We start from the raw sequence: 26,071 nt of genomic DNA on the forward strand, positions 1-26,071 counted from the left end.
AAATTTATTTACTTTATCAAGTAACAGATTGGGGAGGGGAAATAGGGAAACACTTTTATCAATGCCTGTTATACTCTTACTTTTAAATAATTTCAAATAACTGTTACTTTTAAATAATTATAAATTTTCAAAATGGATTAAAATATGAGAAGATAGTAGAGTAAAATAGGAATACAATTTATAATAAATTGTAAAATAATGAGTAAAAGGTTTTCCACCTGGTGGTTGCATATGCTAGCATCATCAAACTGACACAAATGACACACAACATTCTCACTTTGGGTGAGAAACTGTACATGCCTTCTTGTGCTACATGTTCAACCAAATAGCATACTCCAGACATGCCGGCTATGTGCATTTCCACTTTAACTTGCTGCTTGCACAAAAATGGTCAAAAAGAAGCACTGTGGATGTACTCAAGTTCTGTAACTGAATTTTGTACTATACAAAATGTGACCATAAAAGAAATGAGTCCAGATTCACTGTGCAGTTTTTATAGGTAGGGTAGATTGCTTGTGTTGTTTTGCAGAAATATATTTCATCACGCAGAAATATTTACACAAAAATTTGATTAGTTTATTGCTAGCTTCTAGAGTTGAAAGTAGTACATAATGTTTTACTTGTGATATAAAATTGGGTAACAAATAATGTTTTCTGTAAAGTTGAAGAAATAAAAGTAAGACAAATCAGATATTAAACCGCCTTTTTTTTTTCCCTCTTCCTATGAAAACCCCACACACGAAAGGTATCAAAACCTATAGGTTCTAATACCTCTCGTGTTTGGGATTTACATAAAAAAAATTTTAAAAAATTAAAAGATGATGGTGGATACACCATCTTTTATTTTTCTTGCTTAGTTTAAAATATTCCTTCATCCACAATTTTTTCCTGGATATTTCTTCTGGCACTGTTTAACAAATAAATATGTGGCAAATAAATAATGTACATTAAGTACTTGGTACCATGCATGGGTTGAAGGAGATGGGGAGGGAGGTGATACCAGAAACTTCAAGCACCCAATAAGCAAAGTGGTGGTATTGCACCAGTTGATGAGAGCCATCTACCACCTAGCTGAATAAGGTTACCTAAAACAAGAATTTTGACTAGAATGATGCAACATCCAAGAAGTGGACACTGAAAAACTCATAACACCACCTTTTTGAACATTTTAACAATGTTCAAATGATGACTGATTTAGTTTGTCTGCAACAGTTAATGAAACAATCATATTCATTATAATAGAATAATTTGAATACAAGGAAATAATTATAATTATATTAATCTACCAACCAAACATTACACATGAAAAACTTTCACATAAATGACATACAAGTTCAAATTTTACAATAATGTACATTAAGTACAAAATTTAAGGCCAGTAATCTTGTTCGTAAGAATCCAACATAAAAGAGGGCTATACATTAATAGATTTAACAAATAACAGCAATGAATTCTTTAACTTGTTCCAAAGAAAAATTGTTTCGTTCTTAAAAAAGGTTTACTATTGAAAAGATATTAAGGCTGGTTTGTTTTAAATAAATTTGTACTCCTATTCAAAAAATGAAATAAGTATGAATACTTTCTGCTCTAAACAATCTGGATTCTTTCAGTGGTCAGAAAAGGCAGTGAAAGTTGACCTAAAAGTCCAATTAATCACAACATTAATTGTTTATAAAGGGCCAAGTGCATAACAATGTGCTTGTGTTTGAGGGAACACCATTTTGAAATGCAGTACAGTCAGTCCTCGTATAACACGTGTTTATACTACACGATTTATAAATAGGGGAACGATATCTTATATAACATGAACCGAATTCGCTTATGCACGATTCGCCTTGGTGTTTAGAAGAAATGGCAGTCGAACGCGGAATCACCCCAACTGAACGCAACACGATAGGAATGAAGAGAAGATTCTGAAAATGTATTTGTTTCTTCTATCAGTGAAGGGGAAACACATTTCACCATAATAACGTAAAAACCAACACAATTCCAGCTATCGGTATAATCGCAAATGCAATTAGATCGAGTTTACTACCAGTTTATAACAGATTCCACTAGCAGGAACGCAACTGGAAATTGTTTTTATTGTTTTATGGTAGTAAGCACATTTATAGGGGTACTAGATTAAATTCATATCTAGTAAAATGTGAGGTGTTAATAGTGTATCTCTGCCTTTACGATGTTGTTTATTCAGTGGCTACATGCGCGCAGCTTTGTTTATGTGTATCAAGCGTGCCTCCTCATTTTGTAATTATGCTTTATTCCCTAAAAATGAGTAAAATACTTAAAAGGTGTGAAAAGGAAGCGTCCTGGTGAAGACACTGCAGATTCAGAGAGAAAAAGAAAAGCAATATCGATAAACAGAGGCGGACTGGGTCAAAAATTCTTACCCAGGAAAATTTATAGTGGCCTCATACTACAGTTTATGGCCAAAATCACATGGGCCTCAGGCCCACCGGGGTTTCCCCGGTAAGGCTTATGGCCAGCCCGCCTCTGTCGGTAGAGAAAAAATATGAAATTGTGAAACGCTTTGAGCGAAATGAAAGACCATGTGATATTGCACGTGCTACAGACCTAAATGAGGCAACACCGAGAATAACAAAGAATGCAGAGAAAATAAAAACAACTTTCATAGCAGGAACAACTCAAAGTGTAATTAAAATCCATTAGATTAAGACACAAAGAATTGGAAGAGACGGAACGGCTGTCATCTGTTTGGATCGAAAATCAAATAAAAACCAAGTTTGCTTATGATAGAAGCAAAAGCAGTAGCAATATTTTATTACGTAATAGTCGTAATAAAATACAAAAGTATTTTATTATGATTATTTATTGTGTTTGGTAATGTTTTGGTTACAAATGTGTATTCAATCTTGGGTGGTCGGCACCTAACCCTATTTTTCCCATAGGGCGTGTTGTTTATATTGCACGATTTTGCATTGCACGAGGGTTTCTAGGAACACAACTATCGTGCTATACGAGGACTGACTGTACTTTGATTATTAAAATAAGTTCCCAATTGATGGAGAAGCCAGACTTGACACCACAAATATACTCAATGGAAATATTCAAAATTTTGGATACATGTCTAAATTCACATTACATGTAAGTTGCCAAATTTCCTAGAAACATTTTCTTTATAAAGGGTATTTTTAGATGATCTCTTAGATCTCAAATTGGCAATATTCAGTATATGATGCTGATTCCAAAGAAAAATACCTTGGAATTTTACTGGATAACAAATTAACATTTTTTTTCCCTGCCTTAAAGTTAAATATTACTATTAATACTAAAAATAAAGGGGCAACTGATGCAAGAAAGCAAGCTGAAAAAAAAGCAAGAAAGACAAAAAAAGAAGAAAAAAAATACAATTTCACCTATCCATACCCTCCGATAGTTGTCTAGTTCTAAGCTGAATTTTTTCAAGCTATCCACTTCCACAACAACAACAGATGGAAGCTTGTTCCAGCAATCAACCACCATTGGCTGAAGGAAAACTGCATATCTATTCTACAACAATCCTTCTTCAATTTGAATTTATGTCTCATCATGTTCCTAATCTGAGGAGGAAGAATCCCATCAGCATTGAGTTTGCTCAAGCCATTCAAAGCTTTGAACACCTCAATCAGAGCCGACCGGGCTAGCCAGGTAGGTAAAGTGCCTGCCTAGCAACCCAAAGGTTGTGGGTTCGATTCCCGCCTCGGGATTGGATGTCAGTAAAATACAAAAACTTTGGGGGGTGCAATATGGCCATAGAAGCTGATGTGCCAACAGCTAAAAAAAAAAACCTCAATCAGATCACCTCATTGGTGCCTACTCTCCAAACAATGCATAACTGAAGCCTTTCTTGTCAATCTGATTGACAAGAAAGGCTTCAGTTATGCATTGAAGCCTTTCTGGGTAAGAGCACCCCCTTTGATCCATTCACAAATTTGGTTGCCCTTTTTTGTACCTATTCCAGCATCTCTACATCCTTCCTAAAATGAGGCCTCCAGACCTGTATACAGTAATCAAGATGTGACCTGACCACCACCTTATACAATGAGATAATCACCTCTTTATCCCTACTAGCAAAATTCCCTTATATCATTGACAAGACCATGTGAGCTGCTCTGGCAGCCTGCCTGCACTGTTCAGAAAAATTCATATCTGATTGCACAATTACCCCCAGGGTCTTTTTCATTTTCCACTACCCTGAGTGTACTACCACACAGTTGGTACATTACTCTGGGGTTACTGCTACCCATATGCAGTACTTAGCATTTGTCAATGTTAAACTCCAGTGCCATTTCTCAGCCCATCTCCCTAACTTTGAGATCCTGTTGCAGTAATACTGTCATTAACTACTCTGCCAACCTTTGTATCATCTTGGACATCTTGGACCTTTGTATCAAACTTGGACATTAAGACTGATATGCCTTTGCCAATATCACTGATATTGACAACACTGTGCCCAACACCCAACCTTGGAGGACTCCACTAATATTTTGGACTAAATAGTGGAGTCCTCCTTTGTAGACTAAATAACATTAGTCTACAAAGAGCAGTGTCCATTGATTACCACTCTCTGTCTTCTCCCATTCATAGTAGTAACTTGTAAAGCATTAAAAACATAGTAGTAACTTGTTTTTAATGCTGCACTGCTCCAATTTGTGTAGCAGACCTTTATATGCAACAGTATCAAAAATTTTGATGTCATATACTTGAAATCTAAGTAAGCAAAAGGGTAAGCAGCAACAATTATCAATCCACTGCAGGATGGAAGCCTCCTCATCAAGGAGGCTTCCATCCTGCAGTGAATGTCATGTTAGACCTGTGCAGATTGACAGATCGACCTTATGTAGCAGTCAGGGGCTTGAACCCCAGTCTACTCAAAGAGTACGTGCTACTGTACTCCCACTCCTGACCTCTTGGCTATGGAGGTGTGTTTGTAAACTGAAGTCATTATTAATCCACTGCAGGGTGGAATCATCCTCAATGATTCATGTTAAGGGAAATGGGCCATAATCTGCCATGCTGGTCTAGTGCAGGTTGGCAGATCGAGCATATTTAGCAGTCAGGGGCTTGAACCCTGGTCTATCCCACTTCTGACCACTTGGCTACGGAGATAACAAAACCTCAACATGAATCATTGAAGTCTCCATCCTGCAATGGATTGATAATGGCTGCAGAAATCCAAGTATATGATATCAAAATTATTTTTTGCATCCAATTGCTTTGCGACCACAAATGTTTTGCTTTTGCTAACTACTTTAATAGAGCTGTTATTTATATATAGAAGTTTATAAAATATATTAATCATAAATAATAACTAATTAATATGTAATACGAATCAAAACTTACTGGACACATTGCACATGGCATACTCATTAGTCCTGTACCCTCAATAAGTGGTTCAACAGCTCTGTACAGGTTAATCATACCTTTTTTGTTAACAGATGCAGTATTATTAGCCACTGTTTTTTCAACCTTTCCATCAAAAATTAAAGTATCCAAAATGTCCTCAATATCTTCTACACTCAGAGAGATCTACTTTGAAAAATAAATAGTTTGATTTAAATCATAACTTAAATAACACTATATTTACTTTATCAAATATACAAGGTGATTAAGAAATGAGGATCCTCAATTCATCATAATGTTCCACATGAAAATTCCAACAAAAAGTCTACCGGAATTTTAAATTTAAAATTCCATTATCTAGTTATATGACTCTGAAATTTTGTGATATCACTTCCATTATTGGTGGAATTTACATTTTTTTTTTTTTTTTTTTTTTCACAAAAACCCAAAACATGGAAAGGATTAGAGCCTATAGTACTTAGTACCATGCATGGGTTGAAGGTTGAGAAGACACTCGTTAACATTAGATTTGAATTTCTGTCGATTGCAATTGTCAGGAAATACATGTGAAGGAAGGTTGCTCCAGAAAAAGTAAATTGAAGGGATAAATGAGGAAAAAGAAAAGTTGGTTCTGTGGGTACTGTCCAACTTCAAGTTGGATAGTAAATGGATGTTGACTGGTTGCAGCAAACATTCAGACTGGTTTAGAAGAAAGAGACAGAGATGGGAATTACAGAGGCCAATTCAGAAAAACAGTGCCAATGGAAGTTTCTACGGAGAAGGCATGCAGCAGAAATATGAGAGGAGATACTTCTTAGGAGATGGGTCATTAATTTACCTGATTGCCCTCTTTTGAATGGCATCTAGAAGTCTGAGAGAAACAAGTTTTTATTACACCACCCCAGAAGTAGGAACAGTATTTCATGGTAGGGTAGATTTGTGATTTTTACAGAGTGAATAGTTGTTTTGAAGAAAAAGTAACGCTGAGGGCAAAAGAGGAAACCCAGCTTTTTTTAGATGCAGAGAAAGCAATATTTATGATGTGCTTATGGTGCAACATAAATTAGATATCAGTGTAATCCATAATAGAGATATCTGATCTAGTCTAGAAATCTAAGTGTCATCAAAGATAAGTATAGGATCTGCTGTTGTTGTTTATGGACTTTTGGTACAAAAGCTACTTTGGCTATAATGCTATAGGAACAGTAGACTCCTTTTTGTGAAACATAAGAGAAAATTGAGTTTTAGAAGGACAAGAACTGCAATTAACTATCTCTCCCATCATACAATTACCTGTAGATCAGCATTTAAGGAATTGGTGGTGAACACATTTGAGAAGCTGAAACTGTTTGTGCAAGGCATGGTTTCTCAAACAGGAAAGTGGAATGCAATGTGCTATCCTCAGCAAAACTATGGGTAGGATTTCCAGTCAGTAGGAGGTCATTAATATGTAAGAGGGAAAGAGTAGGAGAAAGAACTAAACCTCAGGGAACACCAATATTAGTGGAGAATCCATAAGGTGAAAACTTGTTTAAAATTGAAAGCCTTAGAAATGTCAAGAGCAACCAACTGCTTGAGTTTCACCAAACTTTTCCACTGAATTTGTCGATAGGTGGGTAAAAACATAGCACCAGTCACATTAACATGCAAATCACATTACAGAAAACAACACACAACAGCTCATTCCAGTATTGAAATATCATCAACTTACTGCAGAAAACCAAAGTACAGAATGTTCACACCTGCAAGTATGGTTATTGTTCCTCTTGCTCAGACTACACACATGAGGGGGCATAAATTCAAATTGAGGAAGGATGATTGCAGGGTAGCTATGCAGAGGGTTGATTGATTATTAGATCAAATTTCTACCTGTTGTTATTGTTGAAGTGGGTAATTTGAATAAATTCAAAGAACTAGACAGATTATTGGAGGGGATGGGCAGGTGATGTAGGAAAGATGTTTTTTTTGTTTTTTTTGCTGATGCTTTATAAGCTTGCTTTCTTGCATCATATGCCACTATTAATAATAAATAGATTAGGAGAATTGTGCTGGGTGGGAATATACATTGGGATAAAAGTTATTGAGAGAGTTTAGATTTGCAGATGATATGATATTGGTGGCAAATTATGAGTATGGATTGCAGAAATCATTTTATAGACTTTTTTTTTTTTTTTTTTTTATGTGAACCCCAAACACGAGAGGTATTAGAACCTATAGTACTTAGTACCATGCTTGGGTTGGAGGTTGAGAAGACGAAAGAAGATATTTGTTGACACTGGACTTGAACTTCTGTAGGTTGTAATTTTCAGGAAATACGTATGAAGGAAGGTTGTTCCAGAAAACGGCAGTTGAATGAATAAATGAGGAAGATGAAAAGTTGGTTCTGTGGGTTTGAAGTTGGACAGTAAATGGATGTTGGCTGGTGGCGGCACGTGTTCGGACTGCTTTGAAAGAGAGAGTGGGAATTATAGAAGCCAATTCAGAAGAACAGTGCCCATGGAAGTATCTGTAGAAGAGGCATGCAGCAGAAACAGTACGTCTATGAGAAAGCGAGTGGAAAGACTCTGTTATTAGAGATGAATCATTAATTAACCTAACTGCCCTCTTCTGAATGGAATCAAGAAGCCTGAGAGAGGTTTTGGGGGCACCACCCTAGATGTAGGAACAATATTCCATGGCAGGGCGGATTTGCGATTTATACAGAGTGAGCAGCTGTTTGGAAGAAAAGTAACACCGAGAGTGAAAGAGAAAACCAAGTTTTTTAGATGCAGAGGAAGCAATATTTGTAATGTGCTTGTTTTTTTTTTTTTTTTTTTTTTTTTTGATTTGGTAGTTGTTGGCGCATCGGCTTCTATGGCCATATTGCACCTCCCAAGGTTTTTGCAGTACTTTGATCCAAGCCCGAGGCGGGAATCGAACCCGCGACCTTGGGTTGCCGAGCAGGTACTTTACCCACTCGGCTAGCCCGGTCGGCATGTAATGTGCTTGTGCCAAGAGAGGTTAGAAGTCAGGTTAATCCCCAAAAGAGATATATCATTTTGCCTAGAAATCGGATGGTCACTAAAGATAAGCATAGGAGCAGAAGAATCCTTTTTGCGAGATAAAAGACAAGACTGAGTTTTAGAAGGGTTGAAATCAACTAAGTTGTCTTTGCCCCACTGGAGAATAACCTGAAGATGGGCATTTAAGGAATTGGAGACAGATTTTTGAGAAGTTGAAGCTGATTGACCAGGACAAGGTTTCTCAAATTGGAAAGTGGAATGCAATGTGCTATCATCGGCAAAACTATGGATAGGATTTCAAGTCAATGGAAGGTCATTAATATACAAGAGGAAAAGAATGGGGGAAAGAACTGAACCTTGGGGGACACCGGCATTAGTGGACAAGTTAGAAGACAGAGAGCCATTTACCATCACCCTCAGTGAGCGATCAGAGAGAAAACTGGATAACCAATTACTAAAAACAGTTGGCAAACCATAAGATGGAAGCTTGTTTAGAAGACCTTTATGCCAAACACGATCAAAAGCCTTTGAGATGTCAAGAGCAACTACTTATGTTTCACCGAACCTTTCCATTGAATTAGTCCATAAATGGGTAACATAAGCCAGAATATCACCAGTGGAACAACACTGATGGAATCCATACTGGTGATCGTTGATCAGACGAAAGGTTTCTAGGTAGTTTAAGAGTTGGCGGTTAATTGATTTCTCCCTTACTTTAGAAGGAGTAGAAGTAATTGCAATGGGACGATAATTGGATGGGAGGGATTTGTCACCCTTTTTAGGAACTGGCTGGATATGAGAAAATTTCCAAGCAGAAGGAAAAGCACCTTTGGAATAAGAAAGTGAAAAAAGCGGCAAAGAATAGGAGTAAGTTCAGGAGCACAGGTTTTGAGAACAAGTGGAGAAATACCATCAGGACCTAGAGCTTTCTTAGCATCAAGATTCATCAAAATCCTTCTGATATCTTTTTGACGGAAGACCACAGGAGGCATTGAATGGAGCGTGTTGGGAATGGTGGGAGGTGTTTTAGCAAGATCATTAATACATGAGCTGTAAGAAAAATGGGATGCTAGCAGGTCAGCTTTATCCTTGGCTGGAGTGACAACAGAACCATCTGGTTTGGACAGAGGTGGGAGCAGAGATGGGAAAAAGTTGCGGCCAATAGCTTTGGCAAGAGACCAGAATGTTCGGCTACCATTAGGGCAAGAAGCAAGTTTTCTACTCTTAGCCTGTTCAAACTCTAGTTTAGACTGATTAATAACTGCTTTACAATTGTTGCAAGCTTTGGTGTAGGCAGAAAATGAAACTGAAGAATTAGAAACAAGCCAATTACGATATGCAACATTCTTCTCTTGAACAGCCTTAGCATTTATTGGAAAACCAAGGTTTAGATAATTGATGAGATTTTAAAGTGGAGTGTGGGATAAAGGATTCCATTCCTGCAAGAATAATTTCACTTACACGATCTGAGCAAATGTTGACATCAGAAGTTTTGAAACAGTAATCCGACCAAGGAAAAGAAGAAAAGAAGTCTCGCAGGTCATCCCATTTTGCATTCTTGTAATGCCAAACAACACGAGGTTGGGAATAGCCATGAGATAAAGGTTCCACTGGAGAAGAGACAATCACAAAGTTTTGATCTGAAGTGCCTAAAGGACCTCTCACTTTGACCGTGTACTTAGAAGGGTTATTTGTGAGAAAAAGATTAAGCGTATTGGCTGTATGATTAGGATTGTCCGGTACTCTTGTAGGTAAATGAACAATCTGTGCTAGGTCATTAGTAATTGCAAAAGCCTCAGCATCTCGACCTGCTGGGTCAGTGTGACTAGAAAACGGAAGCCAGCTGGAGTTGTGAACATTAAAATCGCCAAGGCAAATTACCTCACTGTTAGGAAAGTTGGACTGGAGAAAGTCAAGTTGCAAAGAGAGGAGGTGAAAGAGCTCCAAGTGATTAGTGGAGTTGGGAGAACGGTAGAGACAACAGATGAATTTGACACAATGAGGTAGAGAGATTTTAAGCCAGAGAAGATCAAAGAGAGGAGATTCCAAATTGCCAAGTCTCTGACAGGGAATATCAGAAAGGACATATGCACAAGTACCACGTTGAGGCGAAAGGAATTATACAGCGAATAATTTGGGCATCTGAGATGAATAGTAGTTGAATCAACTGATAACTGAGATTCTGTCAGAAAAAGTACATGGGGTTTGGCAGACTGCAAGTGGAAATGGACATCGTTGAGATTAGAATTGAGACCACGTATATTTGTGAAATGAATTAGGAAGTGCTTGGGAGGTTTAGATCTTTTCGTAGATAAGCTTGCTCTATTAGTTTGACAATTCATGGTATATTCAATAGTAAGAAAAAGTGGGTGGGACATGCTGTATGAAGAAATTTATTATAGTTACACACAGAGCGTACAAATAAAGAAGAAATATATGAGCTTTCGGCTATATGGTAGCCTTCATCAGAATTAAAAATACATGAATGGCAGTTGGAATGAAGATGTGCACTGCCAGGTGCGTGAGACGCGAGGTTTAATTGTTTGTTGACGTCTGTGGCTGTAACGCATGATGACGTGGCCAGCGCTTGTCCAATGATAGAACTACTGACTCTGTGATCGGGTTGACTTGGCAACCACTGTTCCTGTTCAAGGATTTATCCGAAGATTTTATATTTAACGATTCCAACCAGGTACGTTTTAGGTAATGGTGGGATCTGTCTACCACCACGACATCGCGGTGTGGGTCGATGTCGTGGTGGGTTGTCCAGACATGTTCGGCGATAGCTGAGTGTTCTATATCCGCTAAACGGATCGCTCTTTTGTGCTCCGAGAGACGTTTCTCGAGTCGACGTCCAGTCTCTCCAAAGTAGCAGCTAGTGCAGTCACGGCAAGAGATGCGGTAGACCAAACCGCTCTGCAGAAGGGTGGGGACAGGTGTTTTCACGTTGGAAATGAAAGAACGCAGTTTCTTGCCTGGGAGTTGGATGCACTTTATTCCGTGCGTTCTCAGAATTCTACCGATCTGTTGTGACAGGTTGGGGTAGTATGGGATGAATGCCCTCGTGGATCGCTCGTCACTGTTGGTGTTGTAGCTGGTCGTCACGATGTCACGTGTCTGTAGATCACACCTGTCGAGGACGTCAATGGGGTAGCCACACCTCGTAAGGTCTACTTTGACCCTAGTGACCTCTTTGCGTCTTTCATCAGCGGAGCTGGAGTGTGTCCAGGCGCGAGTAAGCAAGGTTCGGGCAGTGGAGAGGAGGTGGCCTCGCGCGTGTGCTGACCGGAAGTTGGTGAACTGGCCAGCACACATGGGCTTACGATAAACTGTAGTCCTCAGGTATGTGCCTTCACGTCGGACAAGTGTATCTAGGTATGGTAAAGAGTTGTTCGACTCCAGCTCAATCGTGAATTTTATGAAGGGCGATAGTGAGTTGAGGTATGATAGAAGTCGCTGACCTGAGTCTCTAGGGATGACCACAAACACATCGTCAACATAGCGACACCAAAAGGCGATGTGATCTGGTGCGTGTGCAAACGCACGTCCCTCTAACTCCTCCATCACGATGTTTGCTGTGACTGAGCTGACAGGGGAACCCATGGCCGTGCCATGTATCTGCTGGTAGACTGAGTCATTAAATATGATCGCACCCCCCTGTTAAGCACAGTCTGAGGGCGGCGGAAATGTCATCGGATGTGAGACCAGTTCTTTCGTTGAGGGTTCTATCATTGTCCAAGAGTTGTTTTGCACAAGAAATGGCAAGTTCCACAGGGATGGAGGTAAAGAGCGATATGACGTCGAACGATGCCATAACTTGATCCTGCGAGATGGATACAGTGCGAATCCTCTTTATGAATTCAACACTGTTGGAGACGGTGTGGGTGGTCTTGCCAACTAGAGGAGAAAGAAGTCTCGAGACAAATTTAGACAGCTCGTAAGTCGGTGATCCACAGCAGGATACAATTGGTCTCAGTGGTGTGTCTTCTTTGTGCACTTTCGGTAGGCCGTAAAACCGTGGGATCTGACATCCGGAGGCACGGAGGTGATTACGGGTTGACTGTGTGATCTTCCCTTGTTTCAGCCAACTGTTGATGAGGATATTCACCTCTGATTCCCATCGTTCTAAAACTCTGTTGGGGTTGATGGTCAGGGGTTTGTATACGGTAGTATCTCGTAAAAGTAGTAGCGCTTTCGCCATGTAATCAGTGTGATCCATTACAACCGTACGGCGGCCTTTGTCTGCCGGTAGAATGACGATGGACGAATCCTGTTTCAATGCCTTGAGGGCAGAAAACTGTGCACGGTTGAGGTTAGAAGAGACGGGGCGAGCACGGTGTAGAACTGCTGCAGTCTTCAAGCGGATTGTGTTGGCTACATCTTCTGGGAGGCGTGATAAGCTGGCTTCCACACCTAAGGCGATGTCGGTGATCGGCGGGTGCTTAGGAAGAACGGCAAATGTCATGCCAAGAGTCAATAAGTTTATTTGGTCCGCAGATAACTGTTTGCTGCTTAGGTTCAATACGAAGTCCGTGGAATTAGTGAGAGGGGTATTACGTTGGCTGCGAAATTGACGGGATTCATTAATCAAATTACAAAACTTACGTTTCTGTCGGGCACAATAAAGATCTGATTCTCTGACGGCCTGGTGACATAAAGTGTTGACCACATCGGTGTAAACGGGATCGGGAATCAGAGTCTTAAGGTCGGCTAGTAGGGTTGCCTTGCTCGCTGAAGCACGTTGTATGTCATGATGGAGGCAGCCGATCCATATACGTAGGGTTTTGAGGCCGAAGTTCCGACAGGCACGTCTCATGCGCTCATTAGAAAACGGTTGTTTGTAGCGAAACCCTTTCGGTATAATCTCGTTAGCTTTGCACCTATGCGCAAACCTCAGGTGTTGTCTACTACGGGCTATAAAGATAAAATCTTTCTGTAGTCTCACGACCATGTCGTATGCTGGTTGGCCAAGAATAGTACGAACATAACGAAACAGGCCTACGCGCTCTGGATTCATTAAGAAATTTATTATAGTTACACACAGAGCGTACAAATAAAGAAGAAATATATGAGCTTTCGGCTATATGGTAGCCTTCATCAGAATTAAAAATACATGAATGGCAGTTGGAATGAAGATGTGCATTGCCAGGTGCGTGAGACGCGAGGTTTAATTGTTTGTTGACGTCTGTGGCTGTGACGCATGATGACGTGGCCAGCGCTTGTCCAATGATAGAACTACTGACTCTGTGATCGGGTTGACTTGGCAACCACTGTTCCTGTTCAAGGATTTATCCGAAGATTTATATGGCCAGCGCTTGTCCAATGATAGAACTACTGACTCTGTGATCGGGTTGACTTGGCAACCACTGTTCCTGTTCAAGGATTTATCCGAAGATTTTATATTGAATATAAAATCTTCGGATAAATCCTTGAACAGGAACAGTGGTTGCCAAGTCAACCCGATCACAGAGTCAGTAGTTCTATCATTGGACAAGCGCTGGCCACGTCATCATGCGTCACAGCCACAGACGTCAACAAACAATTAAACCTCGCGTCTCACGCACCTGGCAGTGCACATCTTCATTCCAACTGCCATTCATGTATTTTTAATTCTGATGAAGGCTACCATATAGCCGAAAGCTCATATATTTCTTCTTTATTTGTACGCTCTGTGTGTAACTATAATAAATTTCTTAATGAATCCAGAGCGCGTAGGCCTGTTTCGTTATGTTCGTACTATTCTTGGCCAACCAGCATACGACATGGTCGTGAGACTACAGAAAGATTTTATCTTTATAGCCCGTAGTAGACAACACCTGAGGTTTGCGCATAGGTGCAAAGCTAACGAGATTATACCGAAAGGGTTTCGCTACAAACAACCGTTTTCTAATGAGCGCATGAGACGTGCCTGTCGGAACTTCGGCCTCAAAACCCTACGTATATGGATCGGCTGCCTCCATCATGACATACAACGTGCTTCAGCGAGCAAGGCAACCCTACTAGCCGACCTTAAGACTCTGATTCCCGATCCCGTTTACACCGATGTGGTCAACACTTTATGTCACCAGGCCGTCAGAGAATCAGATCTTTATTGTGCCCGACAGAAACGTAAGTTTTGTAATTTGATTAATGAATCCCGTCAATTTCGCAGCCAACGTAATACCCCTCTCACTAATTCCACGGACTTCGTATTGAACCTAAGCAGCAAACAGTTATCTGCGGACCAAATAAACTTATTGACTCTTGGCATGACATTTGCCGTTCTTCCTAAGCACCCGCCGATCACCGACATCGCCTTAGGTGTGGAAGCCAGCTTATCACGCCTCCCAGAAGATGTAGCCAACACAATCCGCTTGAAGACTGCAGCAGTTCTACACCGTGCTCGCCCCGTCTCTTCTAACCTCAACCGTGCACAGTTTTCTGCCCTCAAGGCATTGAAACAGGATTCGTCCATCGTCATTCTACCGGCAGACAAAGGCCGCCGTACGGTTGTAATGGATCACACTGATTACATGGCGAAAGCACTACTACTTTTACGAGATACTACCGTATACAAACCCCTGACCATCAACCCCAACAGAGTTTTAGAACGATGGGAATCAGAGGTGAATATCCTCATCAACAGTTGGCTGAAACAAGGGAAGATCACACAGTCAACCCGTAATCACCTCCGTGCCTCCGGATGTCAGATCCCACGGTTTTACGGCCTACCGAAAGTGCACAAAGAAGACACACCACTGAGACCAATTGTATCCTGCTGTGGATCACCGACTTACGAGCTGTCTAAATTTGTCTCGAGACTTCTTTCTCCTCTAGTTGGCAAGACCACCCACACCGTCTCCAACAGTGTTGAATTCATAAAGAGGATTCGCACTGTATCCATCTCGCAGGATCAAGTTATGGCATCGTTCGACGTCATATCGCTCTTTACCTCCATCCCTGTGGAACTTGCCATTTCTTGTGCAAAACAACTCTTGGACAATGATAGAACCCTCAACGAAAGAACTGGTCTCACATCCGATGACATTTCCGCCGCCCTCAGACTGTGCTTAACAGGGGGTGCGATCATATTTAATGACTCAGTCTACCAGCAGATACATGGCACGGCCATGGGTTCCCCTGTCAGCTCAGTCACAGCAAACATCGTGATGGAGGAGTTAGAGGGACGTGCGTTTGCACACGCACCAGATCACATCGCCTTTTGGTGTCGCTATGTTGACGATGTGTTCGTGGTCATCCCTAGAGACTCAGGTCAGCGACTTCTATCATACCTCAACACAACCCTTCATAAAATTCACGATTGAGCTGGAGTCGAACAACTCTTTACCATACCTAGATACACTTGTCCGACGTGAAGGCACATACCTGAGGACTACAGTTTATCGTAAGCCCATGTGTGCTGGCCAGTTCACCAACTTCCGGTCAGCACACGCGCGAGGCCACCTCCTCTCCACTGCCCGAACCTTGCTTACTCGCGCCTGGACACACTCCAGCTCCGCTGATGAAAGACGCAAAGAGGTCACTAGGGTCAAAGTAGACCTTACGAGGTGTGGCTACCCCATTGACGTCCTCGACAGGTGTGATCTACAGACACGTGACATCGTGACGACCAGCTACAACACCAACAGTGACGAGCGATCCACGAGGGCATTCATCCCATACTACCCCAACCTGTCACAACAGATCGGTAGAATCCTGAGAACGCACGGAATAAAGTGCATCCAACTCCCAGGCAAGAAACTGCGTTCTTTCATTTCCAACGTGAAAACACCTGTCCCCACCCTTCTGCAGAGCTGTTTGGTCTACCGCATCTCTTGCCGTGACTGCACTAGCTGCTACTTTGGAGAGACTGGACGTCGACTCGAGAAACGTCTCTCGGAGCACAAAAGAGCGATCCGTTTAGCGGATATAGAACACTCAGCTATCGTCGAACATGTCTGGACAACCCACCACGACATCGACCCACACCGCAATGTCGTGGTGGTAGACAGATCCCACCATTACCTAAAACGTACCTGGTTGGAATCGTTAAATATAAAATCTTCGGATAAATCCTTGAACAGGAACAGTGGTTGCCAAGTCAACCCGATCACAGAGTCAGTAGTTCTATCATTGGACAAGCGCTGGCCACGTCATCATGCGCCACAGACGTCAACAAACAATTAAACCTCGCGTCTCACGCACCTGGCAGTGCACATCTTCATTCCAACTGCCATTCATGTATTTTTAATTCTGATGAAGGCTACCATATAGCCGAAAGCTCATATATTTCTTCTTTATTTGTACGCTCTGTGTGTAACTATAATAAATTTCTTAATGAATCCAGAGCGCGTAGGCCTGTTTCGTTATGCTGTATGAAGTAATGAAATTTTTGGATATGCCGTACACGTGGTAAGAATATACCCAGATCCTTGACATAACGTGGCCTCGACAATACTCCCCGCATATACACTACTCGGACTCCTTCCAGTCACTATCTGGCAGAGTAGAGGTAGCAAGACTATACACTAGCTGATCTGGAAGCCTCCTAGAGAGTTACCAATAGGTTCGGTCCGGTGTACTAACTAGCGGCCGGCCTGCAAACACCGTTTTAGAGCTGTACCCTCGAACTGTGAAGAATATTGGATCTTGCCACAACGTTCATCATAACCTCAAAAGTCATCAATCATACTGCATGATGGAAGAGATAGGGAAGGGTTGACCGCACTTAGCTCTAGAGACTAAACATGGGTTCCACCACTTCAAGCCTCCAATAAGCAAAGTGGTGGTATTTCACCGGTTGATGAGCGTCATCTACCATCTAGTACTGCCTGGTAACATAGAGGGGTGGCGTTCCTCCATGTGGTGTGGGCACCACACCTCGACCCCTGCTTACGTTGGTTCACACCTGGGTGGTCACCCACCATGTACTTGTGCATGGAGGTTATACCCAGGATTACTAACAGTCCCACCAACGTGAAGGTGCAAGCAGAGGATCTGGCTGTCACAGACTGTCCGGACTTTGCCGAAATTGGGTCCACTTGACTTGAGTGTCACCCGAATATCAGTTCCATCAGCGTTTTAGACTCCCAGGTATCAAGTATAGCTTGTCTGGCATATCTGAGAGAATGTCTGTGACAACCTCAAGGACTAAAGGAAAGTTGTGATGAATTTGTGATGAGAATAAACACTGAGAGAATAAAGGTTATGAAAGTGGGGAGAGAAAGGTTGAGTTAAATATTGAAATTAGAATTGAAAAAAATAGAAGAGGTGTGTGAATATTGGTATTTGGGAAGCAAAGAAGAGCACCAAAGAAATAAGAACAGCAATGAGTAAAAATGATTTTGAAAAGTGAAAGAATAATATTATGTGGGAGATTGGGGATTAGTTTAAGGAAAAGATTTGTAGTATATCTGATATGAAGTGTTGCACTTTATGGATCAGTGACATGGACACTGAGAATGGAAGACATTAAAAGATTGGAAAGTTTTGAGAAGTGGATATGAGGGAATAGGAAAGACAGACAAGTCAATAAAGTGAGAAATAAGAAGATTTTAGGAAGGGTGGATGAGAAGAGATGTTTGACAAATAATCAAAAGGTGGAAGAGATATTGGATTGAACATCTGTTATTGGATTTGATGGAGGGGAAGAACCCCAGAGAGAAATTGAGAAAAACTATGACAGATGAATTAAAAGGAATGGTGGATATGGGGATCTGAAGAGGAGGAGGGCTGAGGAGAGAGAGAGAGAGAGAGAGAGAGAGAGAGAGAGAGAGAGACAGAGAGACAGAGAGAGAGAGAGAGAGAGAGAGAGAGAGAGAGAGAGAGAGAGAGAGAGATATGGAGAAGTGGTTTTTGAGCATATGTCTGCCATTGGCGGAGCACTGAAGATGATGACACAAATACAAAATGAAGAAATAGGTGATAGCAATGATGAAATCTGTAGGACTCCTCCAATGAGCCTGAATTTAAAAAGTTTAAGAAAAATCATGATGATGTCTGAAGTGACAATTAAAAATATAAGAATCATAGAGAATTCCGATCTCAACGTTGAAAGAAGTAATAATGTTGTTAAAGGTCATAGTGATGTCCCACTTTCTATAAGATTCTTTAACGAGAAAAAATAAGGTAACTTATCGGCTTTCTTTGAATTTTTCAAACAGGATTAGTTTATCAGGCACATGTACAGTAACTGTATTTATTCACATTTCATTTTAGAAAAATCAAATGATTTGCAAATTTTCAGGAATTTATCCAAGAAAATTATGAGTTTATATGGAAAATTTATGTTTTGCTAATGTGAAGTTTACCAAGAACATACAGAGTATTAAGTATATTCTAAACATTAAACACTGATGAAGGTATGTATAGTCATATTGAAATGTATGACTATCTTTAATATTCAGTTAAATTTTCTAAAATAAAAAAGATTAAATACACAGAGAAATTTGCTTTTTACCAAAACTTAGAATTGTTACTTTATGGTCAACTGATGTAAATAACAGAGCAACTGAACAGGAAAAACAGTTTTATGTGCTAAACTGAATAAAAAAAAAATAATAAATAAATAAAAAATATAAAAATTTCAATAACTAAATATATTTACCTTACTAATACCTAGTTTCCTAATGAATTCTGACATATCTGAAGACGACACATAAGATGCATTTCTCCTAGACAAAGGATCAGAAGAAGATTCCTTTGCTTTCTGTAGCTAAAATTAAAATGGAAGAATATATAATACAGAATATGAATGAAATACTTACAAAAAAATTAACATCAAATCTTCAGAAAGAAAGAAGACCTTTCTTCTTGTATTTTAATTAACTTGCAAGCATAATATTGAGAAGTAGGACTGAACCAACCTCATAATGAAGTAAAGTATAGATTGCTTGCCTAGGATCTTATAGGCAATTCACAAAAATCCACCTGTAATCCCGTGTCACCTATTTTCATTCAGTTATTAACCCATTCATTCTTTAAATTTACACAATCTCTGTGGTCTGCACAGCTTAAAATTTAGCTGTTTGAACAAAATGCTAATGTGACAATGAGTATTACTCTTTGGTTAAAAGAAAATGTTTGTATATTATCTAATTCTTTCTTAAATTGAACCAGTGTCCTCTAGTTTGTACTACCTAATACAAGGAAAAGATAACCCCAGGTTGTTTGTTTGTTTTTTTTCCGCAATAGTACGATTATTGGTAAAATGATATGAGGAAGCAAATCTTAAACAACATCACCAAAAAATTAATAAATAAAACTTTTTACCCATTTAACTTATCCATTAGAAGTTGATAGCTTAAATAGATTCAAGGCAGAACTTGACAAACATTTGGAACGAGTGGATGGATGAAATAAGGATGTTTTTTTTTTTGTTTTTTTTTAGCTGATGCTATATAAGCTTGCTTTCTTGTGTCATGTGCCTTTGCTAATGCTTTATAAGAAATTGTCAAGTCCTTTGCATTTATTCAAACTACCCATTTCCCTAATCCAGTGAGCACTGCTTCACACAACTTGACACTAATATCTTTTTGTTCCTGAGAAAGATGTCATGGAAGCAACAAGGCTGACACCTTGCTCATTCTGAAATCTTCATGAAGAATGTTATGCATAGCGCCAACAGAAATGCCTGTAGTTGTTGTAATATCATCCACTGTTATCCCCTGTTACCCAAAACAATTTCCTCCACTTGGTAGATGTTGGCCTTGGAACAAATGGTTCGAGGTCTTGGCTGACCAGCCCCATTCTCACAGACTCCTGTCCTTCACAAAACTTTTGCACCCAATTATATATATTTTTCACATCCAAAAACACTGTCAGGACAAACTTCAGGCATTTCCCCAATGAATTTCAATATTTTACCCATTTTTTGAAAATACTGCACATTGTTACTGAAAACTGAAGACTGCCATTTTAAGTATTACGAACATACTTTGCTATTTGAAATGTTACAATTAATGTATCATGTATTAATGTTGCATATTATATTGTGCTGCCATCTTTTGATTCTAAACAAACCATTCTAAACAAACATCCTACCATTTTCAAAGCAATCGCAATAATACACTTTGATTATTATTATTTTTTAATTCAATTTGGAGTCCTTATAACATATTTCTAGCCAAAAAGGTGATATTTTAAATCATAAATCACTGAGCAGCCATATGCAGAAATACCATCTTTAGCAAAGAAACACAACATAAGTAGTTAAAGCGTTGGTGAGCAGTAAATGAAGCACCAGCCAAGATTTGGAAGAACATACATGAAAATGGACTTCACCGAGATGACAAATGAAACCTCATATATATATATATATATATATAGAGGAGTTAATGGGTTTGATAAAAGTGCAAAGATGGAAGTGAAATTTACAGAAAATGCCAAAAACTAAAAGGGTAAGGATAGCATAAATAAGAAAAGTTGTAGGCATGAAAAAAAGAAAGAATGAATGAATGTGAATATCCTATATGTTATAACAAATTAATATAGGCTGGATTGAAAAGCCAATTAGAGAGGAGGGAACTGAAAAGTAAAATAATTAATATAAAATGATTAAACAAATAAAAGGTGAACTAGCTAGCATCAAACAGGTGGGTAAATTTAGCTGTAAGTCAAAAATAAGGGGGTAGCAAAAATGCAAAATTCTGATGTTAGCTAAAGTAAATATTGATACACAGTCAGGTATATCATCAGGGACTACACCTGACCTGTATTAAGAACTGCGTTTCTATACTCGTCCATAATAGTGGAAGAGAAGCAAATTAAAACTAATTTAGATAAAACAGCATTACTCTCAACAATATAAGGAGTACCTTGTCCATATTTTATTCTTTAATTTGCTTCTCTTCCACTATCATGGACAATTATAGAAACGCAACTCTTGATACAAGGTCAGGTGTAGCCCCCTGATGATATACCTGACCATGTATCAATATTTACTTTAGCTACCATCAGAATTTTGCATTTTTGCTACCCCCTTATTTTTGACTTATAGCTAAATTTGCCCACCTTTTTCTGATGCTAGCTAATTCATCTTTTATTTGTTTAACCATTTTATATTAATTATTTTACTTTAGAGTTCCCTCCTCTCTAATTGGCTTTTCATTCCAGCCTATAATTCTCTTAATTTGTTATAACATATAGGATATTCACATTCATTCCTTCTTTTTTCACACCTACACCTTTTCTTATTTCTGCTATCCTTACCCTTTTAGTTTTTGACATTTTCTATAAATTTCACTTCCATCTTTGCACTTTTATCAAAGCCATTAACTCCTCTACACATATATATACTTTTGCATCCTTTACTACTGCTTTGTACGTTCAGGTTCATCTGTCATATCTTACACACACACACACACATACAGGTACTCCTTGACTTATGTAAGGGTTACGTTCCACGGAACGCTACATAAGTCAGATGTAACGTAAGTTGGGGAATTTCCCCCATGCTTTGCAGCACTCACAACTGTGCTTGCTGAATTGATTGAATCAAAAAAGAAATGTTCGACAAACATGTAAATAGAATTATTTATTCAATTTTTTTTATCTCATGCGCAGGAAAAATTACAAAAGCATGCAATTTAAAAATATTTCAAAATGATATATATTGTTTTACCTCTCAAGCATCGTTGCCAGAATCGACGTATTCAGCTGATAAGTATAATGCTGTGGAGGTTGAGGGATGTGGAGATTTAGAAGGGGTCGGCCGCTCAAACTTACAAAAGAACATATTAATGGATGACTGGACTGTGGCTTTTTTCTTTTCATCGTAGATTTCTTTGTAGCAAGCAAGCATATCATTCACCCCTCTGTTAACTTTTAAGAATCGTTCACTGTCAGGATCCATCTTCTCAAATCACGCCATTGCCGATGCAATTTTACAAAATGCCACCACCATCTCTCTGATGATGAAGCGTCTCGGCTCCTCATTTGGTTCATCTTGAGCTTCTTCAGCATTTTCTTCTTTTACTATCGCTGCCTGCAAGTCAATAAGTTCTTTGTTAGATAATTCCTTCTCTTCTTCCTCTATTAACTCCTCCACATCTTTGGCATCAACCTCCAACTGAAGTAGCTCTGCAACCTTGACAATCTTATCTGTAACCTCTTCATATGATTCGTCTTTTTCAAATCCTTCAAAGCCTTTTACGTGCCGTGGGCATATTTTCTTCCATGTGCCATTTAAACAACTTAGTCATTTTTGACCAGGCCTTGTTAATGTTTAAGATGGCGTGGGAAATATTATAAGATTTCCAAAAGTCTTTTAAACTTAAAATTTTTCTCATCGTCTAACTGCAGATAATGCCTAAGCAAATGTGCGTAAATAGTATGCTTTTAAATTCAAAATAACACCCTGATCTATGGGTTGGATGAGTGAAGTCATGTTTGGCGGTAGAAATATAACTCTCATGTTCGAATTGAAATCATCTAGATGCGTAGGATATCCAGGAGCATTATCTAATAGAAGCAAAATCTTGAAAGGAACGTCGCTGTCTTTACAATATTTTTCAACCTCAGGAATGAAGCAGCATTTAAACCAATCCTCAAAGAGAGATGTTGTTATCCATGCCCTCTGGTTCTATCGGAAATGCACGGCTAGGTGGCTTTATTTATGCCCTTAAATGCATGAGGATTTCCAGAATGGTACACAAACAGTGGTTTTAATCTGTAATCTCCCGCTGCATTAGTCCCAAGAAAGAGCATGGCCCTATATTTTGATGCCTTGAAACCTGGCATTGTATTTTCCTCTTTGATGATGTATGTTCGATCCAGCATTTTTGTACAATATAGAGCAGTCTCATCAACATTAAAAATTTGCTGCATTGAATAGCTGCCTTCATCAATAATTTTTTCCAATACATCACAAAATTTCTCTGCAGATGCAGAATCGGCACTGATGACTTCACCGCATACAGTACTTTAACGTCGTGGAAATCAGCGCGATGCTTGAACCTATTAAACCACACATTGCTTCCCACAAACTTCGGTTGGGGTTCAATGCACTTATCCTTAATAACTTTACAAATACTTGTTGCTTTTGCTTGAATGATCATTAGACTCAGGGACACTTGCTTCGGAATCTGATTTTCCATCAATATAGCACCTGAACGCTGTTTTGTGATCACTGTTGATCTTAAGTAAATTGATCCTTTGACATTTTCTTTTATACATGCACTGTCCTTTGAAATAGCATTCACTGTTGAAGCAGCGAGACCTAATTCACTTGCAATAGATGACAAACTTTGTCCTGCTTCATACTTAATCATTTTCATCTTCATTTCTAAATCAATTTTGTTTCATTTCCTGGCACTACCACCACTTGCACTTTCTGTTGGTCGCTTTCCCTTCATCATTGTAATACATAAATAGGAATGAAGAGAAGTTTCTGAAAATTTGTTTTTTATATGATTAAAGATTTCAGTGAAGGGGAACACATTTCGCCATAATAGTGTAAAAACCACACAATTTCAGTATTATTGATATTATCGCAAATGCAATAAGATCGAGTTTATTACCCGTTTATAATTAGATGCACTAACAGAAAAGCCCAATAAACCGGAAAGTGCAAATTGTTTTTATTTTATGGTCGTGTTTGTTTGTTTGTTTGTTTCGGGATTTATTAGGCACATCGGCAACTATGGCCATAGTGCGCCATGCATATGGTAACTATGCATGCCATTTCTTCTCAAATAGAGAAAATAGAAAAGAGGAACCAGAAAGTATTTTTTTTTTTTTTTTTCCCTAAAGGAGGTGATATACTTTAATCAACTTGAGAAAGTTATAAATGCTTGAGACATTTGTTTCATTGTTTAAAAGTGAGGTAAGTGTAGGATCTTTTGTTGTGGCTGAAGTGCAAAGTTTCTGTCGTTCTCTTGTATATTTTGTGCATTCAACCAGAATGTGTTTCACTGAGAGGATTGTATTACAGTGATGACATTGAGGGGGTATCTCTCCTCTTAAAAGATAACCATGAGTAATATTTGTGTGTCCTATTCGCAGACGAGCCAGAATTACCTCCTGATGTTGGATTGAACTAAAGCTTGAAGGCCATCGCTCAAGGTTTGGCTTGATACTTTGAAGCTTATTGTTAGATTGATTTTCCCATGATAACTGCCATTGGCACATGCATTTTTCCTGGATTATTGGTCGATAGTCTTGATGAGGCACTTTCCACTTTTTCTCGGGTGTTAGGTGGGCTAATTTGGCAGCATTGTCCGCTAGTTCATTTCCAGGAATTCCCATATGTCCAGGGACCCAGCAGAAGTGTATGTTTTTCCCAAGTTGTGATAAGGTATGTAGAGAGCTGACTATTCTTTTCACGACTGGGTGGGTGATGTTCATGGTGTTTTCTAGTGCTTGAATTGCACTTAAAGAATCAGTGAAAATTATGCTGTTGCTAATGTCAGAAGACTCAATATGATTCAGTGCAACCTGAATTGCTATTAGTTCAGCAGAAAATATACTGAAATCACATGATAACTGATAAGCTAATGTGATGTTTTGAAAAACTGTGGCGATTCCAATGTGGACATCATTCTTTGATCCATCAGTATGTACTATGGAAAAGCTGAGAAACTGGTCCACTACTGCATGGTATAGTTGCAAGAAGTTTTCTCTATGCAATGTAGATTTATTCCATTCATGCAGATGTAAGTCACATGAGGGTGGATTGATATTCCAGGGGGCAAGAGAGGATGGGAGGCTATGTGCCACATTGTCTAAGGTTAAATTTAGTTCTTCTAAGATGAGTTTTATTCTCATACCCAAAGGACGATTAGCATTAGGGCGGTTTTGGTATAACCTGGTGTGCTGTGATGAGAAAAGTATCTGCCAGTTTGGGTGTTCTGGCATAGATCTAATTTTATAGGCGTAACGTAGTATCAGTTGTTGTCGCCTGATCGAGAGAGGAGGTTCGTGTGCTTCAGCATATAAGCTATGTATTGGAGACGTGCAATATGCTCCTAATGCAACGCATATTCCACTATGAGGATAGGGTCAAGCCAGCGAAGGGCACTAGGTCTTGCTGAACTATACACTGGTGCTCCGTAGTCAAGTTTCGATCTTATTAATGCTCTATATAACCGTAATAAAGTAAGGCGATCAGCTCCCCAATTAGTTGCAGAGAGAACCCGGATGATATTTAGTTTTTGTTGACACGATGTTCGTAGTCTTTTGATATGCTCAACGAAAGTGAGTTTATGGTCTAAAGTGATTCCTAAGAACCGTATGCTGGGATGAACTGCTATTGGTTGGCGATTCAGTTGTAGCTCCGGATTTGGATGGAGTTTGCGTTGGCGGCAAAAATGGATGCAAAATGTTTTTTCCGGACAAAGTTGAAATCCATTAGTCTGAGCCCATGAACAGATCTTATTTATTGCCCCTTGCAACTGTCTCTCAATAGTATTCATGTTTTTAGCATGACACCAAATACTAAGGTCGTCTACAAACAGTGCTTTATCAATAGTGTTTGGAATTTGTCCGGCAATGGTGTTTATTGCAATTATAAAGAGTGTAGCACTGAGTACAGAGCCTTGAGGAACTCCTTCTTCTTGTGAAAAAACTTGGGACAGTGAGGTTTTGAATCGAACCTGGAATGTACGCTTGCATAGGAAATTCTGTATGAAAATCGGGAGGTGACCCCGAAGTCCATGGCGATGTAATTCACGGAGTATTCCATACTTCCACGTGGAATCATAGGCCTTACTGATATCAAAGCAGACTAACACATGATGTTCCGATCTGAG

General features: G+C 39.4%; 1 protein-coding gene across 4 annotated transcripts in view; it reads right to left on the reverse strand.

Annotated features, from left to right (window-relative positions):
• Polr3F (RNA polymerase III subunit F) overlaps positions 1 to 26,071 on the reverse strand; it is a 315,200-nt gene that overhangs the window by 94,866 nt on the left and 194,263 nt on the right. For all 4 annotated transcript variants that reach the window (XM_090375396.1, XM_090375397.1, XM_090375395.1 and 1 more), the window contains exons 9-10: positions 18,931 to 19,038; positions 5,344 to 5,529 (exon numbers count right to left, since the gene is read on the reverse strand). In XM_090375396.1, coding sequence (XP_090231522.1) covers positions 5,344 to 5,529; positions 18,931 to 19,038 — 294 coding nt within the window. The remainder of the gene's footprint in view (positions 1 to 5,343; positions 5,530 to 18,930; positions 19,039 to 26,071) is intronic.

The sequence above is a fragment of the Mastigoproctus giganteus genome, chromosome 6, assembly GCF_048544385.1.
Source record: "Mastigoproctus giganteus isolate SK-2022 chromosome 6, ASM4854438v1, whole genome shotgun sequence".
Taxonomy (NCBI): Eukaryota; Metazoa; Arthropoda; class Arachnida; order Uropygi; family Thelyphonidae; genus Mastigoproctus; species Mastigoproctus giganteus.